The sequence below is a fragment of the Photinus pyralis genome, unplaced genomic scaffold (genome assembly GCF_008802855.1).
Source record: "Photinus pyralis isolate 1611_PpyrPB1 unplaced genomic scaffold, Ppyr1.3 Ppyr1.4_LG5, whole genome shotgun sequence".
NCBI classification, from domain to species: domain Eukaryota; kingdom Metazoa; phylum Arthropoda; class Insecta; order Coleoptera; family Lampyridae; genus Photinus; species Photinus pyralis.
Window position 1 is genome coordinate 49,109,166 of NW_022170596.1, and position 16,754 is coordinate 49,125,919.

The 16,754-nt window shown below is 36.7% G+C and overlaps 1 protein-coding gene across 1 annotated transcript; it reads right to left on the reverse strand.

Moving 5' to 3' along the window:
- Positions 1–10,132: 10,132 nt before the first annotated feature.
- LOC116170787 lies at positions 10,133–15,023 on the reverse strand. Its single transcript, XM_031487290.1, has 3 exons — positions 14,980–15,023; positions 10,273–11,536; positions 10,133–10,201 (listed from the first exon to the last, which is right to left on the reverse strand). Exons 1-3 carry the CDS (start codon positions 15,006–15,008, stop codon positions 10,133–10,135), a joined length of 1,362 nt encoding a protein of 453 aa, XP_031343150.1. The 5' UTR covers positions 15,009–15,023.
- Positions 15,024–16,754: the final 1,731 nt, after the last annotated feature.

The window sequence follows — 16,754 nt, forward strand, 5'->3', positions numbered from 1 at the left end:
TTGACATAATTATCGCTTGCTATGTGTTGATTTGTTTCACATCCATCTTGGATCAAGATCAAGATTGGAATTTGTGAATGTGCGTATCTTCGCCATGTCTCTATTCTCTGCCTAGGAAATAGACATGTGGTTGTCACTGATATTTCCAATTTTTCATCTTATTTGATAATATTATATAATAATTATATCGTTATATTTAAAATTTTCAAAAAAACCTGTAAAGTCTATGTTAATGTCACATCGCGCCATCTACCACTCATCACTTTTACTAAAAGGACTATAAAATATTCCTATAAAATATGATATCATGAAGAGAGCTCCTTCTATTTCTAACAATCATTTGTTATGTGAAAATCGGTTAATGTAAACCGAAGTTACATTCAATCCCTCAAAGAGATGTTCCCCTTCCCCCACTCCTAATATTTTATGAGCTACAACAATATATGCTGCGTCAAAATGATGCAAAATTCATACACAATTGCGATGCGTATATTTTTGACACATGTTCGTTGGGTATATTTTAGGAAAAAAGTCATTTTTCTACTTGTCCATGAAGCGTACGCTCTCTAGAATCAAACATAGAAACTTGAAAATAATTTCCAGCGATTTCTTTCGACCTCTTTTCTTAACAAAATCTTTTTTTCTATTTCGGTGTTACAATGAGAATTTTGTGCAACTGTTTTCGGCAAAAACAGTGTTTCAATGAGTTCCATTGTAACATTGTTTTTGGTAACTTTTCATCCCTAAGTTGGCAGTTCGCCAAGATGTCAACGTCAAACCATCAGATGTGAAATCAAATTATGTAAAATTTATGTGTTTTCCTTGATTTTTGGTACACGAAGAACTTAATACATTCCAAATCAGCAGTTTACACATCCTGACATCCACCATAAATAAATTTATCTACGAATAAAAAATTACACATTCATGGAATTTAAAGTTTCCAAATGTCAGTGTTGTGTTTATCTACGCTGCCAACTTAAAATTTGTCAACGTAAATGGTGTTGCCAACTTAAGACATATTACTTCTAAACTTTCCTGTAGTTTTTCATAATTACTTTTTAATTAAATTAAAGCCCCGAAATAGAAAAAAATAGTATGAAAAACACGTGTTACAATGCTTTATTGTAATACTCCTATCTTGTGGACACTCGTGGCTCCGCTTCGCTACGCCACTCGTGCCACAAGATAGTCGTATTACAATAGGTCGCATTGTAACACTTGTCTTTCAATATACTATTCCCGAAGCTGTGCAATTAAGGGTTCCATATATATGGCTTGTGACCTTTTATTAATGGGACATCCTGTACAGGTGACTATGCCATTACTTTGTTTTATTAGGTATTTTTGATGTATTCACATCTATACTGCATTCATTATAATAAGGTAGTAGATGGCGCTGTATTTGAAGATCGATACACACAGGAAAAATATAAAACGGCACAAGATTTGAAAAATATAAATATAAATCAAACGATATCACGCTTGGATCTTTGAAATTGACAGCTAATGACAGTTCGACAGATTAGTTCGTAATTGAAGCTTTTAACAGACAGAATTCGTCACTCGTTTTATTTTTCAGGGTAATACTGACTTGTTTTAACTAATCACAGTGAAGGTCAAACTGTCCCTATGCTTCCTTAAAATGAATAGCGTATAAGTGGATTATCAGTATGATATTGCCCGGGATGCTTGATCAAACAATTTATCTCCGTGGGAAAAGTAACAGCATGCAGTCCGGTTTGTCGTCGTATATGTTTCTTTTTTCATCTCGTGTCGGCTGCAGAACTGGCGTCTAGCAATGCGAGAAAGGGGGGATCCATCTAATGTCATGTTTTTCTGTGTGAGTGCTTCAACTGTCTCCGTGGAGTAGGTAGCTAATGCAGTCCGATTCTTCGTCGTATCTGTTGACTGCTCGTGTCATGCGGATTGCAGCTCTCAGCATCTTAGCAATACGAGAATTAAAGGGCCCTCTAATTAACATTTTCTCTAATTAAAATATATTTTGCTTGGGCGATAATATAATTTAATATGAATACTTGCTATTGGCATTCTCACATATACTTTTCGTGTTAAATTAATTTATGTTACCTGAGACTGAAGTAGAGCCACGCTATTTTGATGTTTTCCTATGTGCATGCAATTGATCGCTTTACGAGTTTTATCTCACTTGATCGTATATGCGTTGTAATGTGCTTTTGTAATAAATTGATTGATCACGTTTTCCACTTGCATTTATGATGTCTCATTTTTTGTGTTTTTATGAATTGTTTTCATGCTCCATGTTCTCATTTGCATTTTGTTGCCGCTGATTTATTTCATGTGGGCTATGCCGGGGTTTTTGTCCCGTAGTAGGTTTCCTTGGTATTCGATTGTTGTGTGTGTAATATATTTATTTGTTCTTGTCTTTTCTTACGCACAAAACTCTGCATTTTATTTAATTTACGCAAACTATTTTTATTTTTCAGTGTAGAATTGGCGCACACAAAGGGAGGTTTCCATTTTCAACACAGGGGCGGTTTTATACATCCTCTCAGGGGGGGGGGGCGGAAATAAAAAAGCTACAGAATTGCAGATGCAGATGTGCGCGGGATTTTTTTTTGAGTAGCTTTGACCCAATTTCAGCTGTTTTTTTTGTTAAACTATCTATTGCCGCATTAATTTCCGAATACTGACAAAGACAGACAAAATACGAGAGACGATAATGATAGTGCTAAAGTACAGTCGTGAGTCGCAGTCTGGACAATACCTACACGATTCCGCCCCCGCCGGCATTATTTTGTGTACCTATTTTATTCAATTTTACTCTTCCGTCAGGTGGTTTGTGGTTAGGTCTATGTAATTCGATTATTATGTAAACCTAATGTACTAAAAAAACAATTGAGCAGTATGTTTAGGGGGGGGCGATCGCCCCCCCCCCCCAAAACCGCCCCTGTTTCAAACCTTGTTTAGAATTTTTGAGTATTGTGTAACTTTTTTAAACTTTTTACATATTAGATAAGGTCTATGCTATAGGTATTTACCTAAGCCAATGTTGAAAATAACGGGCGTTTTCGTCATAAGTCCCCCTTCATGGGGGTCGCATATGGAGATCTGCACGAGACAAGATCCCCTGGTCTCGTTAAACCAACTGCTAAGAGTAGCATGTTCGAGTGTTGCTGAGTAATATTCAAAGACGTGCCACCAGTATTTGTAACTCTTCTCTCTCTCTCTCATTAAAGAAGAAATTCACCACTTCTATGGTTTTCAAACGAAACGCATTGGACCCTCAGTTGATTTAGAAAAAGTGCTTATTTTGATCCCTTCTATCGGCACATGTTTTTACATAGTCATATGTAATACTCTGTATATAAAGATGCTAGTAAATTCGTATAAAAATGTCACCTTTCTGTAGGTCTGTCTCTGCCAGCGAAAAGGTAAACTGGTGTCATCAATAAATAATTGTTGACTTTTACGGAGAAGATTGAAGAATTGCGTTTAAAAAATTTCGGGCGACTTGGCCCATATATCAGCAAGTGGGTACCATAAACTAATCGCACATTATTTCCTACCATTTGTATTGTTAAGTGTAACGTTGCAGCCACGCTTTAATAAACTACAAGTGCACAACAATAAATATCCTTGCCCTTTTAACGGTTACCACAAGATGGCTACGATCATTTTAAACACTTTCACTCCAATTTTATGAATAGTGTGCCTTCAGTTAATAAAAGAATTACCTAAATTATTACATATCTGGAACGAACGCAGTTGACCACCCATTGCGTCCTCTATTTCTTTTTACTCGCTTTTCAATTTATTTTTAGCGTTACGTAAAGCTAATAAATGTATACAACAAACGCGTATATAGTATGTTCTAATTAAGTTCGATTTATTCTCTTAAACTACATTGGAACTTGTTTTATTATGCAACGCGACCGATCGTATGAGTACAACATAAAAATTTTGGCGTAGAATTACGACAGGTTCTATTAGCTACCCACCTTTGTATATTTAATAATAAATAAATCAATACGAAATTAAAAGTTTGTAACAATTAATAATATACCTAGGTGGGTAGGTACATTTTTAATTGCTGTTCTACAACTAAGAAAAATGTTTAACTAATACTGTTATGTCTTTAGTTCCACAAGAACATATTTAGTATGAGTTGTGCAAGAATTCAGGAAGTATCAGAATTTCTTTCGTTTCTGTCTAAAAATATGCACCTAACAGTGAAAGCAGAACCTTTGTTGGAACAACTGGATGTTTATACCCAGAAAGAGGGGCGTTATACAATTTGTGCTTTATTTAAATGTAGACTGACTAACTTCTTGCCACAGTATGGTCCAGGAAACCGCATTTAGGTCTGCGCAGTTAGTTAGCAACAAGTGAGGTTCTGGTCACACAAGTTTTGCACCTTTTTTGTGCAACGATGTGCCATAAATCATTTTTCAACGACCATTAAAATAACCGAAATACTCAAAATGTTAGATGGCGAGCCAACTTCATTTGGGATTACAAATCTGAAATCGTGTGCCACATTTCAGTGCTCTATGAGTTCGAATTTGTGCCGGTAATTTATCTTTTAGGAACTTGAGATCTCTGCTTATAAAATACTGTTGGCGTATGAAGAGACACCGATTGAGATACATTAACCTTTAAAATACAATGGCTGTGATTTTACAACAGTGTCACAATGTTCATATCATCAATTTTGAAACAACGTCTTGATTTAGCTTTACTGATTTTGCATTTTGTTCAGTTCATGCAGGTAGCGTTATTTCTGCTTTCTGCGTTCAGTTAGGGTTTAGTTATTTGTGGCTTTGAATTTTTTCGATATTTGCTTGTTTCACTTTAAATTTTGATTTGTTTAAAATTGGCCAGTGGTTAGTGTTCCTTCGATGTTTAAACTCATTGAGATTGATTAGGGACTTCAATTCTTTGTGTACGAATCTGCCTTTTTGGAATGTCTTTAACTGTTTCGTCTGTGCAGAGGTAAATTCCGGAATGATAAAATACGTAGCGGCATTCATATGAAAATACAACTTTAGTCTAAGGTTATTGTATCCAGGACCTTAGACACCTTCTGGACTGGAGAAGATCCAAGCAATTACCAATGTATTTCATGTACTTGATACAGGAGACCTTGGAATGGTATTTTTTACAAATGGGAAAGGAGTGGAGTTACTTCGTAGGATTGTTAATTTTTGTGTATTGTAGATGTCATGGAAAAAGTGTGTTTAAAATTGTAACCACGAAAGCGTAGGGTCCAAGGTGCAAACATTTCCTTGCGCCATTGCCAAGTAACGTTTAAAAATCAGTTTATTAATCAAAGATGAACACCTCATTTGTTTATACGAGATGCTAATAAAATTATAAATAAAACAGTAACCGGTAAAAAGGTCGAAGACAGTTAATTTGTGTTCTCTTTTGCTGTAGCCCTAAGTAATAAGGGTAATTTTGGACATATCCATACTGTGGACATTAATACTTTGATGAAGAACCTGAAGCACGGGGTTGTGCCAATTTCAAATTCGTCAACCATCTTTCGAAATTCACTTTCAACGAGTAACTAAATAAAAGCCATCCTATTTTCCAAATTGCTGCTAACCTTCCAAAGGAGAAAATCAGCTTTCCATGGGAGAATCTTTCTACGTATCGATAAATGAAAGTGATTTGAACTTTTTGCTTTGTGTAAAAACAGGATCCACCGTTTTTGGGGAATTTGTATAAAAAATGTCCACTTAAAGTCATTCTAACGTTCCTGAAGAGGTCGATTTACGGGAATTTATTCCGTAAACCAATGTTAGTACTCAAAACAAAGATATAGGTACAGTTTTTCTCATTAATTGTTCATGAATACCATTCTTTTGTGTGGGTTAAATGTTGTTTAGCATCCAGTGTAAATTTGTTTTTGAAAGGAATTTTCGGAAGTCGGAAACCAAAGATTCAGGTTTTTGAGTTTCGGATTATAAATCGAGATAAAGAATCAACAAGGGGGGACGTACTCTCGGGAGTTAAAAATGCGAGAACCGTACTGTTCCGCATGAAAGAGAAGGGCACAGCTTAACAGCTGCTTGTGGTGTACGGATCGATGTCAGAGAGAGTGCGCATACATCAATTTTAATTAAGGGTAGTCTTGACTTGATTTTTTTAGGCAACCCATTTGCAATGTGTCTGGTAGCATATTAAGATTGTTAAAAAATGTATTTCACTTCGTAAACAGATGAGTTGAGTTGGATCTTAGAATAATATAGAAAATGATATACAGAAGGAGAGAGTTCCAGCTTAACTTCAATCGCAATAGCGTGGGAGTTCTCCGTTCAATTTTACGATCGCATAAGTTTAATCGCACGTCTTTAGAGGAGATAGCTGCAATGAAGAGAACTGGAGAATATAAAATCGGCAGTGTAAATTTTAGTGCATCACGAAGCAAATATAAGGCGTCTGTGGGTCTGAATTGGAGTAGGGCCTAGTATAATTCGTCGGAGATAAAATACGTAATGTATCGAAATTCCGATAGAGATCATTCGCTTTAGTGCAGCTCGTAAACATATTCAACTGTTCCATTGCAAGTGATATTAATTCACTACACGGGGAAAGCTAATTTTTAAACTAACGGATAAAGTAAATAAACAAAAAGGCAAATTAAACGAACATTTAGTGACCTCATTCCCAATGGTGGCATTAACAAACTCGTTGAAAATTGGAGACGTTCAAATCGCATTTAAAGTGGCACTCAAATAATAAGCGAAAAATTTAAGGTGCGCAAGTTCTGAATGCGGTCGAGATACATACAAGTTTCATTATTTTAGCAATTTTGTACCAGAGTCAGTGGGTCTCAGGGGCTCTATCGTATCGTCTTAAAGCGACTCATTCTCATTTTTCCTTGGAGGGAACCTTTTCTTCAAGGGAGAACCGTACCATTTGTAACCTGCAGAATATCTGCAAGTTACTTTAATTTTGTTTGAATTGTATAAAGTATTGGTCGGCTATCTTTAAGAATTTGCAGCCGATAATCCTTTAACGTGATCATAATATGTTTAAAGCCAACACAACTAAATCAGGACTAGGAACTAGGTTATAGTTTTAAAGCGGTCATGGGTTTTGATTAATAGCCTTAACGCGAACATAAATCGTTGGGCTAATGGTCGATTTAACTAATTAGCGCCATTTTGGGGCGTACTGAAAAAATAAAAGAGGAGTAGGAACGCGTCTTAGACAGATAGCGGAAGAGACTTCAGTTTGGGACCACCAGAGGGTCAACTGCAACTCGAAAGAAAGTCGCGTGTGGAGCCTTAAAACAATTAGACGCAAACCGCGATCAATCGCGCGGAAAACAATCCCTGTATCCAGACGTGAGAAAGTTTCGCGGACACAGGAAGAACCAAAGGATAAAAAACGTGGCGATTTAAATGATTTTTTCCGTCGCAATTCATAAATCATTACTCCTTCATTTTCGAACGCATTCCGGGGACGAAAAACTTACAACAAAGGCGTCGACTACTACACCTGTGGAGAGGGCACATTTTTCATAAAAAACTCATATACCTCGTTACGAGACCCCCAAAATAAGAGAAAAGTTGTTACTTCAGCTGCGCGCCGAAAAACAAAAAGTCCTTTCGTCTACTAAGCTACATATAAGATAAATGTTTGGAATTATTATTTCTAACTGAGTTGAAAATATAGATTTTAAGGTTCAAGTGAATTTTTGTAAGGGTCATAATCACCCTTATTTTTTTCTTAATCTGTGGGATAGTAAATTAGGTTCAAAGAAGATTAGTGGCCACGAAAAAAAAGCAGCTTTAGTTCCGATATTTGTCTCTTTAAATTTATCATTTCATTTTGAATGTAGAAGGTTGTAAAAGGAGCAGATTTTTTGATTAAGCAATTTCACTTAATATACGAGATATTCGTATTTATCTGCAACCAGGCGATGGCTAATATAATCGCTTTGTGCCATTTTGTGGTGTTGTGTAAGTCAAAAATGTAGGTAGAGATTAATCCAGAGGATAGTTTTGAGAGCATTAGTCTGAGGCCATCATTGCGTCAAGTGCGTCGTCCAAAGTGAAGGTTTGAACTCATTTAAATAGGATTAGATTACCTTTTTCATTCAAAGTTGACTTTGTTCAATAAAAAATGCGAAAAATTTAGATTGGACCTATTTTTATCTTGCCAATATATTTAAATTTTATGATAATTCCGTATTTATTATCTGCAAGCTAACCATTCAGAAAAGCAAGCAAGCTTTTAGCTTCAGGTAAAAAGGGAAAAGGAAAAACTTTATGCTAGAGCTAGTCGTGGATAACTAATTTCTTTGCAAAAAGAAAAAAATTACTTTAGTATCAGGAAAATGATGTCAATTTAAGACAAGTGAGAGATATCCAACCCCTTAATTTGCAGCACCCGTTGCAATATACTTCCAAGTCACAAATAACGCAGATGGGAAAATTAGAAAATGTCAGTTTCCATTTTTTGATTTTAAAATTATTATTTATTGGCAACTTTTAAAGACTCTTAAAAAGGTTCAGCTCTTACATATTGTCAAGGATCTTATACATTGAAAGACTCTAAAGCATTGCTTACATTAATCGAAGGGCTGCACAGACTAGCCAAATATTTATTGAAGGAAAAAGTTGATCTTAAATGCTCTTTAACCCCTGAGAAGGTGATCCTATCAACCTCCCTGTAACATGCTACGTTTTGTCAATTTTAAGTGATTTCCGAATGTTGACGATTTTTTTGTAAATTATAAAAATTCCTGTTGTATCGTTAGCAAATTTATCTTTAACATGGACTGTAGAGATAAGGCGTGTGTGTGCGCGAATATGTAGAAGAAAGGCGGTGGGGAAGTGAAAAATGTAACTTAACAGCGGTGCGCGAGGAAATACGGGTTTTCGCTCGAAAGAGGTGTTATGGCTGGCGGGGTTTAACGTTACGTTTTGGATTTGGTCAAAGAAAATCTATGCTGATCAATTTTGTTTAAGGGCAAAATTAAGTCAAATTCGTAGATAAGGCGAGTTGCTCTTATATAATAAATGTTAATTAAAGTTACAAGGGCAGTGCGCGAATAAGTTATCCTACGCGTTCTCAATACGAGTGAAAAATTGTAAAGAAATACGGAGAAAAGGCAAATCGCGCGCATAGCAGTTCAACTATTTACGTGAATTACTAAATTAATTGCACGATAAATCAAACACCTTCTATTTATTAAATGTGGCCAACAAAAAGCAGCGCATTGTTCACTGTATTTGTTTGCGGTTTGTTTATTTGGAAAACTAGCGTCTTGTTTGTGATTGAGGATAATCGCTACGAGAATCTAAGCATTTGGTGGGTCATCAAACTTACGTGAGAAATTCTATTTAAAGAAGTACATCGAATCCATATCTGCAGTCGTTGGTTTCATCGCAATTCGCAACGAGGTAGGTATGGACTTTTGCAAATTCGAGGGAATAAACCGAATCGATTAAAGTTTCGTGCATATTACGGAATTTTTTCAATCAATGATTTGAGTTTGTTTATATTGAATTAATGGTTACATTGTTTACTAGGATAGGTCAAATTATCTGGTCAGCAGGAATATTTTTAGTTCAGTTTAGAAATTAGGGAGTTGTATTTTTTGAGTGTCTGTTGGAATTTGTTTGATTTTCGTTTTTACTCATAATAAATGTATTCTGTTTGAGATAATCTTTTGCGATTTTAATAACAGTTATTACTACGCCACTATGCAAGTTTCATAAACTCTCCAAATATGCAAGAGCATTTCGAAATGTTTCTGCCAGTTAATTTAAGTTAGCATTTTTCTAAATACTGATTGCGAAGTGTTGATTAAGGCGACGAATAACTTCACACTACCTACTAATTTTGTCCTAAAAACTGTGATTGCATAAATTTTATCCGGTTGACAAAAATGGGACAACAGGTTCAAATTTAAACACGCCCGTAAGGTATCGCAGCGAAGTAGGCGTCATTTACAAGAGTTCATTCATGATTCCTTTAATATGCACCGTATAAATTATTTAAATTGAATGCAACTAAACCGACAGCAAATAAATATTCATAAAGCACAGTTTAAGTTACTCAATAACTATATCTCCTATCACTAGCATTAGTGCAATATTTCCTTGAAATATTCAATCAATTAACAAGTTTATAATTTGTGACACATTCGAGGTAGCAGGTTTACCATGCGAATAAATAAAGCCGATGCGATTGTTATCTGAATTACACGTGTAACACGTAACCATTTACATCCTTACAACTTTCCCCAAAATTATACTTTTGACTTACCTTGACGTCCTTAAAATTCACGACGGAATCGGTCGCGAACGTCGTATTTCCCGGAGCCGGCTTATTTTTTACACTGGGGAAGATGATGCCGCCCTTTCGTTTGTCGCCACGCTTTTCCATGCCGGAGCCAGACGCGAGCGTGGACGTCTGCGGTGGCATGCTCTGAGTAATGGTGGAGGATTGCGTGATCGTGATTGGCTGAAAGGTGGTGTAGGTCAGTGGAAGCGTCGTGTCCGTCTGCGCTGGATAGTCTTCGACGCTGTATCGGTTTTGATTGTATTCCACTAGCCGGTCGATTGTCGGATCAAGTAGGAGCTCCGCCGGAACTGGTCGTTGTGCGAGGGTGGCCACGTCATCTTCCTGCTTTTTCAGCCTCCTTTCGACCATATCCAGGTTTTCGATGATTTTATTCGCTTTCGTCCTCAAATCGTTATGGATTTCGCCGATTGCCCTCTCTTGTCGTTGGGTGTGCGTCAGAAGCTCGTCGGATTTGGGAACCAGGTCATCCACTGAGCTTTTCGTACCAACAACGACGTCCCAAACTTCGTCCATCTTTTCGGATACGTTAATGATAGGCTTCATTTGCTTGACGAGCGAGTCGAGCTTGCTACTTCTTGCAATAGGCGGACTGGGGGTTGTTGTCGTGCGATTGCGTGACCTGATCGGAAGATCTTCAGGCTCTACGATCGCTTCGTGTACTTCCGATATCATCCGCAATAGTTTGCTTAGGTTATCTGTGACTGAGTTAAAGTGGTACTGAAGTTTTCGATCCACAGTAGTAGTTGCTGACCTAAGCTGATCCAGTTCTTTGCTAACGTGGCCCATAACCTCGCTATTTAAAGCCTTCGTCATCTCCACAACGTTCATACTGACCGTCCTTTTCTCGCTCGCCTCCGCATTGATGTCTTCAAGCGGCACATTGTTATCCAACTGATTCTTTAACGTGCTCAACTTACTATCGATATCACTTACTTTATCATCCAGGGACGAGAGCCGCTTACTCACGTCGTTCGTCTCGGCTTCTCGAATGAGCATTTGCCCATCGAAGGATCTCGGGTGTGCGCTGTTAAATAATTTCGAGTCTAAATACCTCAACTTGGATATAACAGATTCGGTTTTGTCAATGTTATCCGTCACGCGCGAATCCAAGCCTTCAACCCTTCGCATCAGGTGCTCAACGGCCTTATCTAAGTTTTCGATCCTTTGCAGTTTGGATTCCAGCGTCGAAATGATCGCCTCAAAGATGGTGAAGAGGTATTGCTCTCTGAAACAAGATTACAAAATTAATACATGACCAGAATGAACAGAAAATTTACAGTACTAAAGTTATCACGCGGAACAAATGACTTTCGACTGTTTCTTTCATATGTTTACAAATGGCATTTTTTCAAAACACATACGGTGTTATGTTAGACTAGTCGACCCGATCCGATCTATCGACTGTATTACTCCGGAGCGATTTAAATAAATAAAACTACGTTTACTCTTTGCTAAGACTCTTCAGGTCCGGCTGTTCGATCGAAATAATAAAACATATGGTGGGGTTTTTGTCCCATAGCAGGTTTCCCTGGTATGGTCTTCTTATGTGCGTAATATATTTATTTGTTCTTGTCATTTCTTACGCACAAAAGTTCTGTCTTTTATTTAATTCCCTTCCCGATTATGTCTCACGTCCCAACACTTACAAGAACCGATTACACAACGTAGGAAATCAGTCGTGCCACCCGTATGGAGCCGACTGCCATCCAAATTCCATCGTTTCGACTTGAAAGGTAGATGGCTCTGCTCGTAGTTTTTTCCCAGAGTTGCCAACGGTAAGTCTAGGGTAAGTCAACGTTTTCAGTGCCGGCTATGATTATTACAGTTTCAAGGGAATTTCATCTCAGCTCCGCAAACTTCATTTAAGATTTATATCGTGATACTTCAATATTACCTTAAACTGTACTATATTAAGAACTCCCCGACCGAGATATAGAGGGATGTGGTTGGTTCTTTCTTATTGTGTGTGAAAAAAAGACGCGCCTAGGATAATTTACAGCTTGTTACAACTCAAGATAAGTACTTCATTTCTTTTGTTAGTGTATGGTACCGCTGAATTATATCCGGTCGTTGATAAAGAAGCTACACAGCTTGTGAAAAAAACTGCCAACTTTGCGCTTGCTTTGCAGTTTTAAAAATTATTTTATTCAATTTTGTTTAACATAGGAAAATTTACACATACTTATACCGCTTTATAGTGCAAGTGAACGAAAGTATGTCTGGAGATAAGAGCGACAGTGTTGCGACGGAGAGGTAAAGGGTCTTGAGAATGTATAGAGGTTTATGTAGGAAAACAAGAGAACTCGACGACTTCACGAGCGTGTCGTTTCAGATTTTCCAGCCGGCAAAACAGAAATAGTCAACGCAACAAAAAGCCAGCATTCACAGTTTGACTTCGATAGCAATGATGTGCTAGTTCGTTCGTGAAAATTTTGATCGCGTACCCGTAAGGTTTCGTAGCTTAACTTCAAACGTAAAAACGTACAATTTGGTGCGTTTACTGAATTTCGATACCGAACACAGTTTTGTGTGCAGGTAAATTATTGGGTTCTTCTGCGACCTAGTACAGAAGAGATTATCGTAAAAAATTCAATATCACAAACTTGCTTCGTAAAATAAGTGTACTTGCCAATTTGTATTCAGAACTATCAAAAAAATTATAAAGGTACGAGCGCACTTAACCGGTGCATAAAATTAGAGTTTAGAGTGACGCTTTAGTCAATTAAAAATTTCAATTTAGAAGCGAAAGTTTTACAAGACAAATTAGATCGGTTTCGCCGTATAACATTGAACTTATTTGACCTTTTTAGTGCGCTGATAATAATTCAGAAAGCGGAAAGATGTTTGATAGCAGACCACATAAATAGAAAGTTAATTGCATGCTCGTTTGCATACAAAGAGGTAGTCAAAAAACCTCGGCAGTATTCCTTCCAGAAGTCCAATTTCCGTTCTAAAGAACCATCTTTTCAGAGAGTACCATAAGGAAACCATCGATTCTACAAAACGCTCTAATTAAGGTAACGTAATCATTTTGATTTGTGTTCAAATAACGATCGACTCTCTTTAAGAATCAGAAGGATTCGATTTTTATAAATTGGTTGAATGGAGAAAAATCGTATCGTATTGTAACGTGATTTATAAATTCGGGTTCGATTTATATCAATATTTATTAAACAAAACTAAAACACTATAAAAACCGTACAATTTATATCGATTATTTATATCACACACACTTCGCAATTTATATTTCCGCGCTCGATGTTTCGTCCGTACTCGTTCGGTAGTAGACTGCCGCGATGTTCGGTCCGCAACCATTTATACACGCAAGCAATGTAAGTCAAGACACTCGCGTAATTTTCCGGATAAGTCTGGAATATTTCTATACAAATCCCACTATCGCGCGCGTAGAAAATTCCAGAGCGCCAAAGGCGACGTCATGTCTGGAGCGTTTCCGTTACAGTATTAAATAATTATGTTTGAACATATTTAGAAGAAATTTTTTTTTTTTTTTTGAAATTGTATTGCCAGTTAAAAGGAGAATATTCGTAGGTATAATTCCGGATTCCATGCGAATTACCCTAAAAGTAGCACAAAGTCGCAAAAATGGTACTGGTGGGCAAACTGCAAACAGTAGCATACTTTGTAACGAAGCACCTATTTTCCACCTTAAAGATTACATACTTTCATGAGCACCCGGTACGTGAACACCCGGTAGCTGGAGGCGTAAAGTTTTGAGGACAGTGATTTTTGTTGGTTCTAGGAGTTGAAGAAAGAAGTTAAAGATTTTCCTAAAGTTTTGTTTCAGCCGCCGTTACCGTAAACAAAAGCCGTAATTAATTCACCGTTTGCAACCGTTCCCGTCAAAATATTTTAATTAGGTTTGTTGCGTCCGAAAGCTTTTGTCATTTAGAAGACAACGAAAGCAAATCAATAGTTTAGAATTTCAGTCCGGTTACGTAATTATTAGACGATTTTGGTTTGCTTTGTTAATTTAAAACGAGCATTTAAACTGCAAGGCCATGCAGGCTTACGCCGGTATCAGTTTGATAAAGAGACCTTTTGCAGATCTGCGAGAAATTCCAAGGGACAATGGGAGTTATAGTTTGAAGTATGAATTTATAAATTTCGCACATTCAAGTGAGTAGTAGCAGTAGCTAATTTAATGAGTTGCAAAAAACAACGTCCGATTAAGTCGTGAGTGAAAAGAACAATTTTGTGGTCATTGTAGTTATCCCACGAATAGTGAGGCTGTTGTAAAGCATAATCGACATAAGGGAATGTCAGCGAGTTGTACAATTGAGAACGCTAGAAATTGAATGAGAAATTGTGATCTTTATTTGTAATTAGGAAATTAAGTTAATTGCATGTTCAAGCTAATTCAAGACAGCATCAAATACGTTTCAGATAGGATAGGATTAGGGAGAAGGGAGATTAGTGGTTCTAGTGTTAATTTGAATTGCGAAAGATTAAAGGCGTCTTTACACTGAAGCAAAGACGCCACGCGACATCATGAAGAGCCATAAGCGTGATATAATATAGAAAAGATGATAGATACATTAAAGATTAAAGCGGAAAAATCTTATGAACACCAGAAATATTATATCATGGACAGGAAAGTAACGTTGTGTAATCTTATGCTCTTTATATCATTACATTAGGTACACTCACTCAATCTTGCATTTCTTCGTTAGGCACATTTTGTTTCTCGAACGCCGCACCACGATAGAAATAAATGAAGGGATTAAAGCTTGCGCCCGTTTTGCACTTCAAGTGCAAATTACCTTGTAACCATAACAAAAAGTGGATGGAACGCCTTTCAATTAGCGTTCACTGCCTCTCGAGGTTTGTAATATACAATCTACGCTCGTAAATATAAAGAGGAAAAAAACCGAAGTGAGAGTAGTGATGTATAAAGACCACCTGTGCCTATATCGTAAAACTGAAGAGTAAATAGCGATGATTAAAACCATAATTAAAACATTTTTGTTACGAGCGAGTACCGCAATTAGTGATGGAACATAAGCAATATTATACGGCAATAAATTAGAGAAGATGCCTCGGCAAAATCCCCATAAAGTTTTTAATGGGCATGAGAAATCTCGACTCCGAAAAGGAAACTGCTTCATTGCTTCAAATACGTCTATTTAAACATGAAATAATTCATGGTCAGTTACGTGTAGATGTTGTAATTGTGAAATACGAGACGATGTTAGTAAATTTATTCGAGCATGTACACTTCCGTTCTTGCGATTGATCATTATTGGTGAGGGGCATAATTACTGTCGAACCAAAAGATGATCTGAACATAAATTCATTACCTATTATTACGTAATAGGTATTAAATGACACATTCAGAACAAGTTACTCAGTTACTGTAACTGGTGTCTTAACAGCTACGTGTCGAGGACGACGTTTCTTTGATTTTGTTTTATTTTAAAATACGTCATATGCATTGTTGTGTAAACAACGTCATGTAGACGATATTTCTGTCTCAACACCAAAAGTAATCATGAGACACCCTGTATATGAAAATATTTCAATTTATTAAGTGTACATCTTGTGGATTATTTATGAATAAGAATAAATCTGGTTTATTGTGCTTGAATTTGTTATTTTAGTGTCTATTTTTCCTTTTAGAATTGTTCATAATTGCGTATTATTTTTTTGTTTAAATTTTATCGTTTCGTAGATTGTTTATTTAGATTTGTTTGTTTAATTCTAGAACGTGAAATTGCATATTAAAATCTAGGCACATCTGGTCGTTTACGATAAGAGGTTTTGTTATCGGAAGAGATTTAATCAACGCGTGTGTTTCTATCGCTGTTAGAAGAGATGGAACAATTGTGCGTGGGTTCTGCGTTGTCCGAGCAGTCACCGAAATTCTTTTCATCTTGTTTATCAAGGCAATTCGAATCATTAAGTTCAATTTATTGAAGAATAAGTCACGTTTTTTGAGGCGGTCATTTGTGTCTTTGACGCCTGAATATCGCGAACGTATCCGAATAAATAGTCAATCCGTTAATCGGGTGTTTATTCGAATCATTTGTGCGACCCAAATAGAGTTTTCATATCAGATTTTTCTATCCATGCCCAGGAATTATTTCAGGTGTGAGTCAAAATTTGTGTAATAAATTCTTTGGAATTATCTGAAGTTGATCGAGGCCGCTGAGTCTCTCCAAGTGAGAAGTTTTAGGTCAGTATCAGGATTTTTTATTATAGCAGATGCCGGATGGGTACCAGGAGAGATTATAGAATTCTAAGCTTCAATTTTAATTTGATTTGTGCTAGCAGATGTGTAAGCATTACGAGGAGGGACCTTCAATTAAATTTTGTTCTGACTTTACCTGGAATACTGCTTGCATTTTCACCTGTTTAATTCATGGTAGCCAATGCCTGAGCAGAGCCATGCCATTTTGATGTTTTTTAGATACAAGGAATTTGTT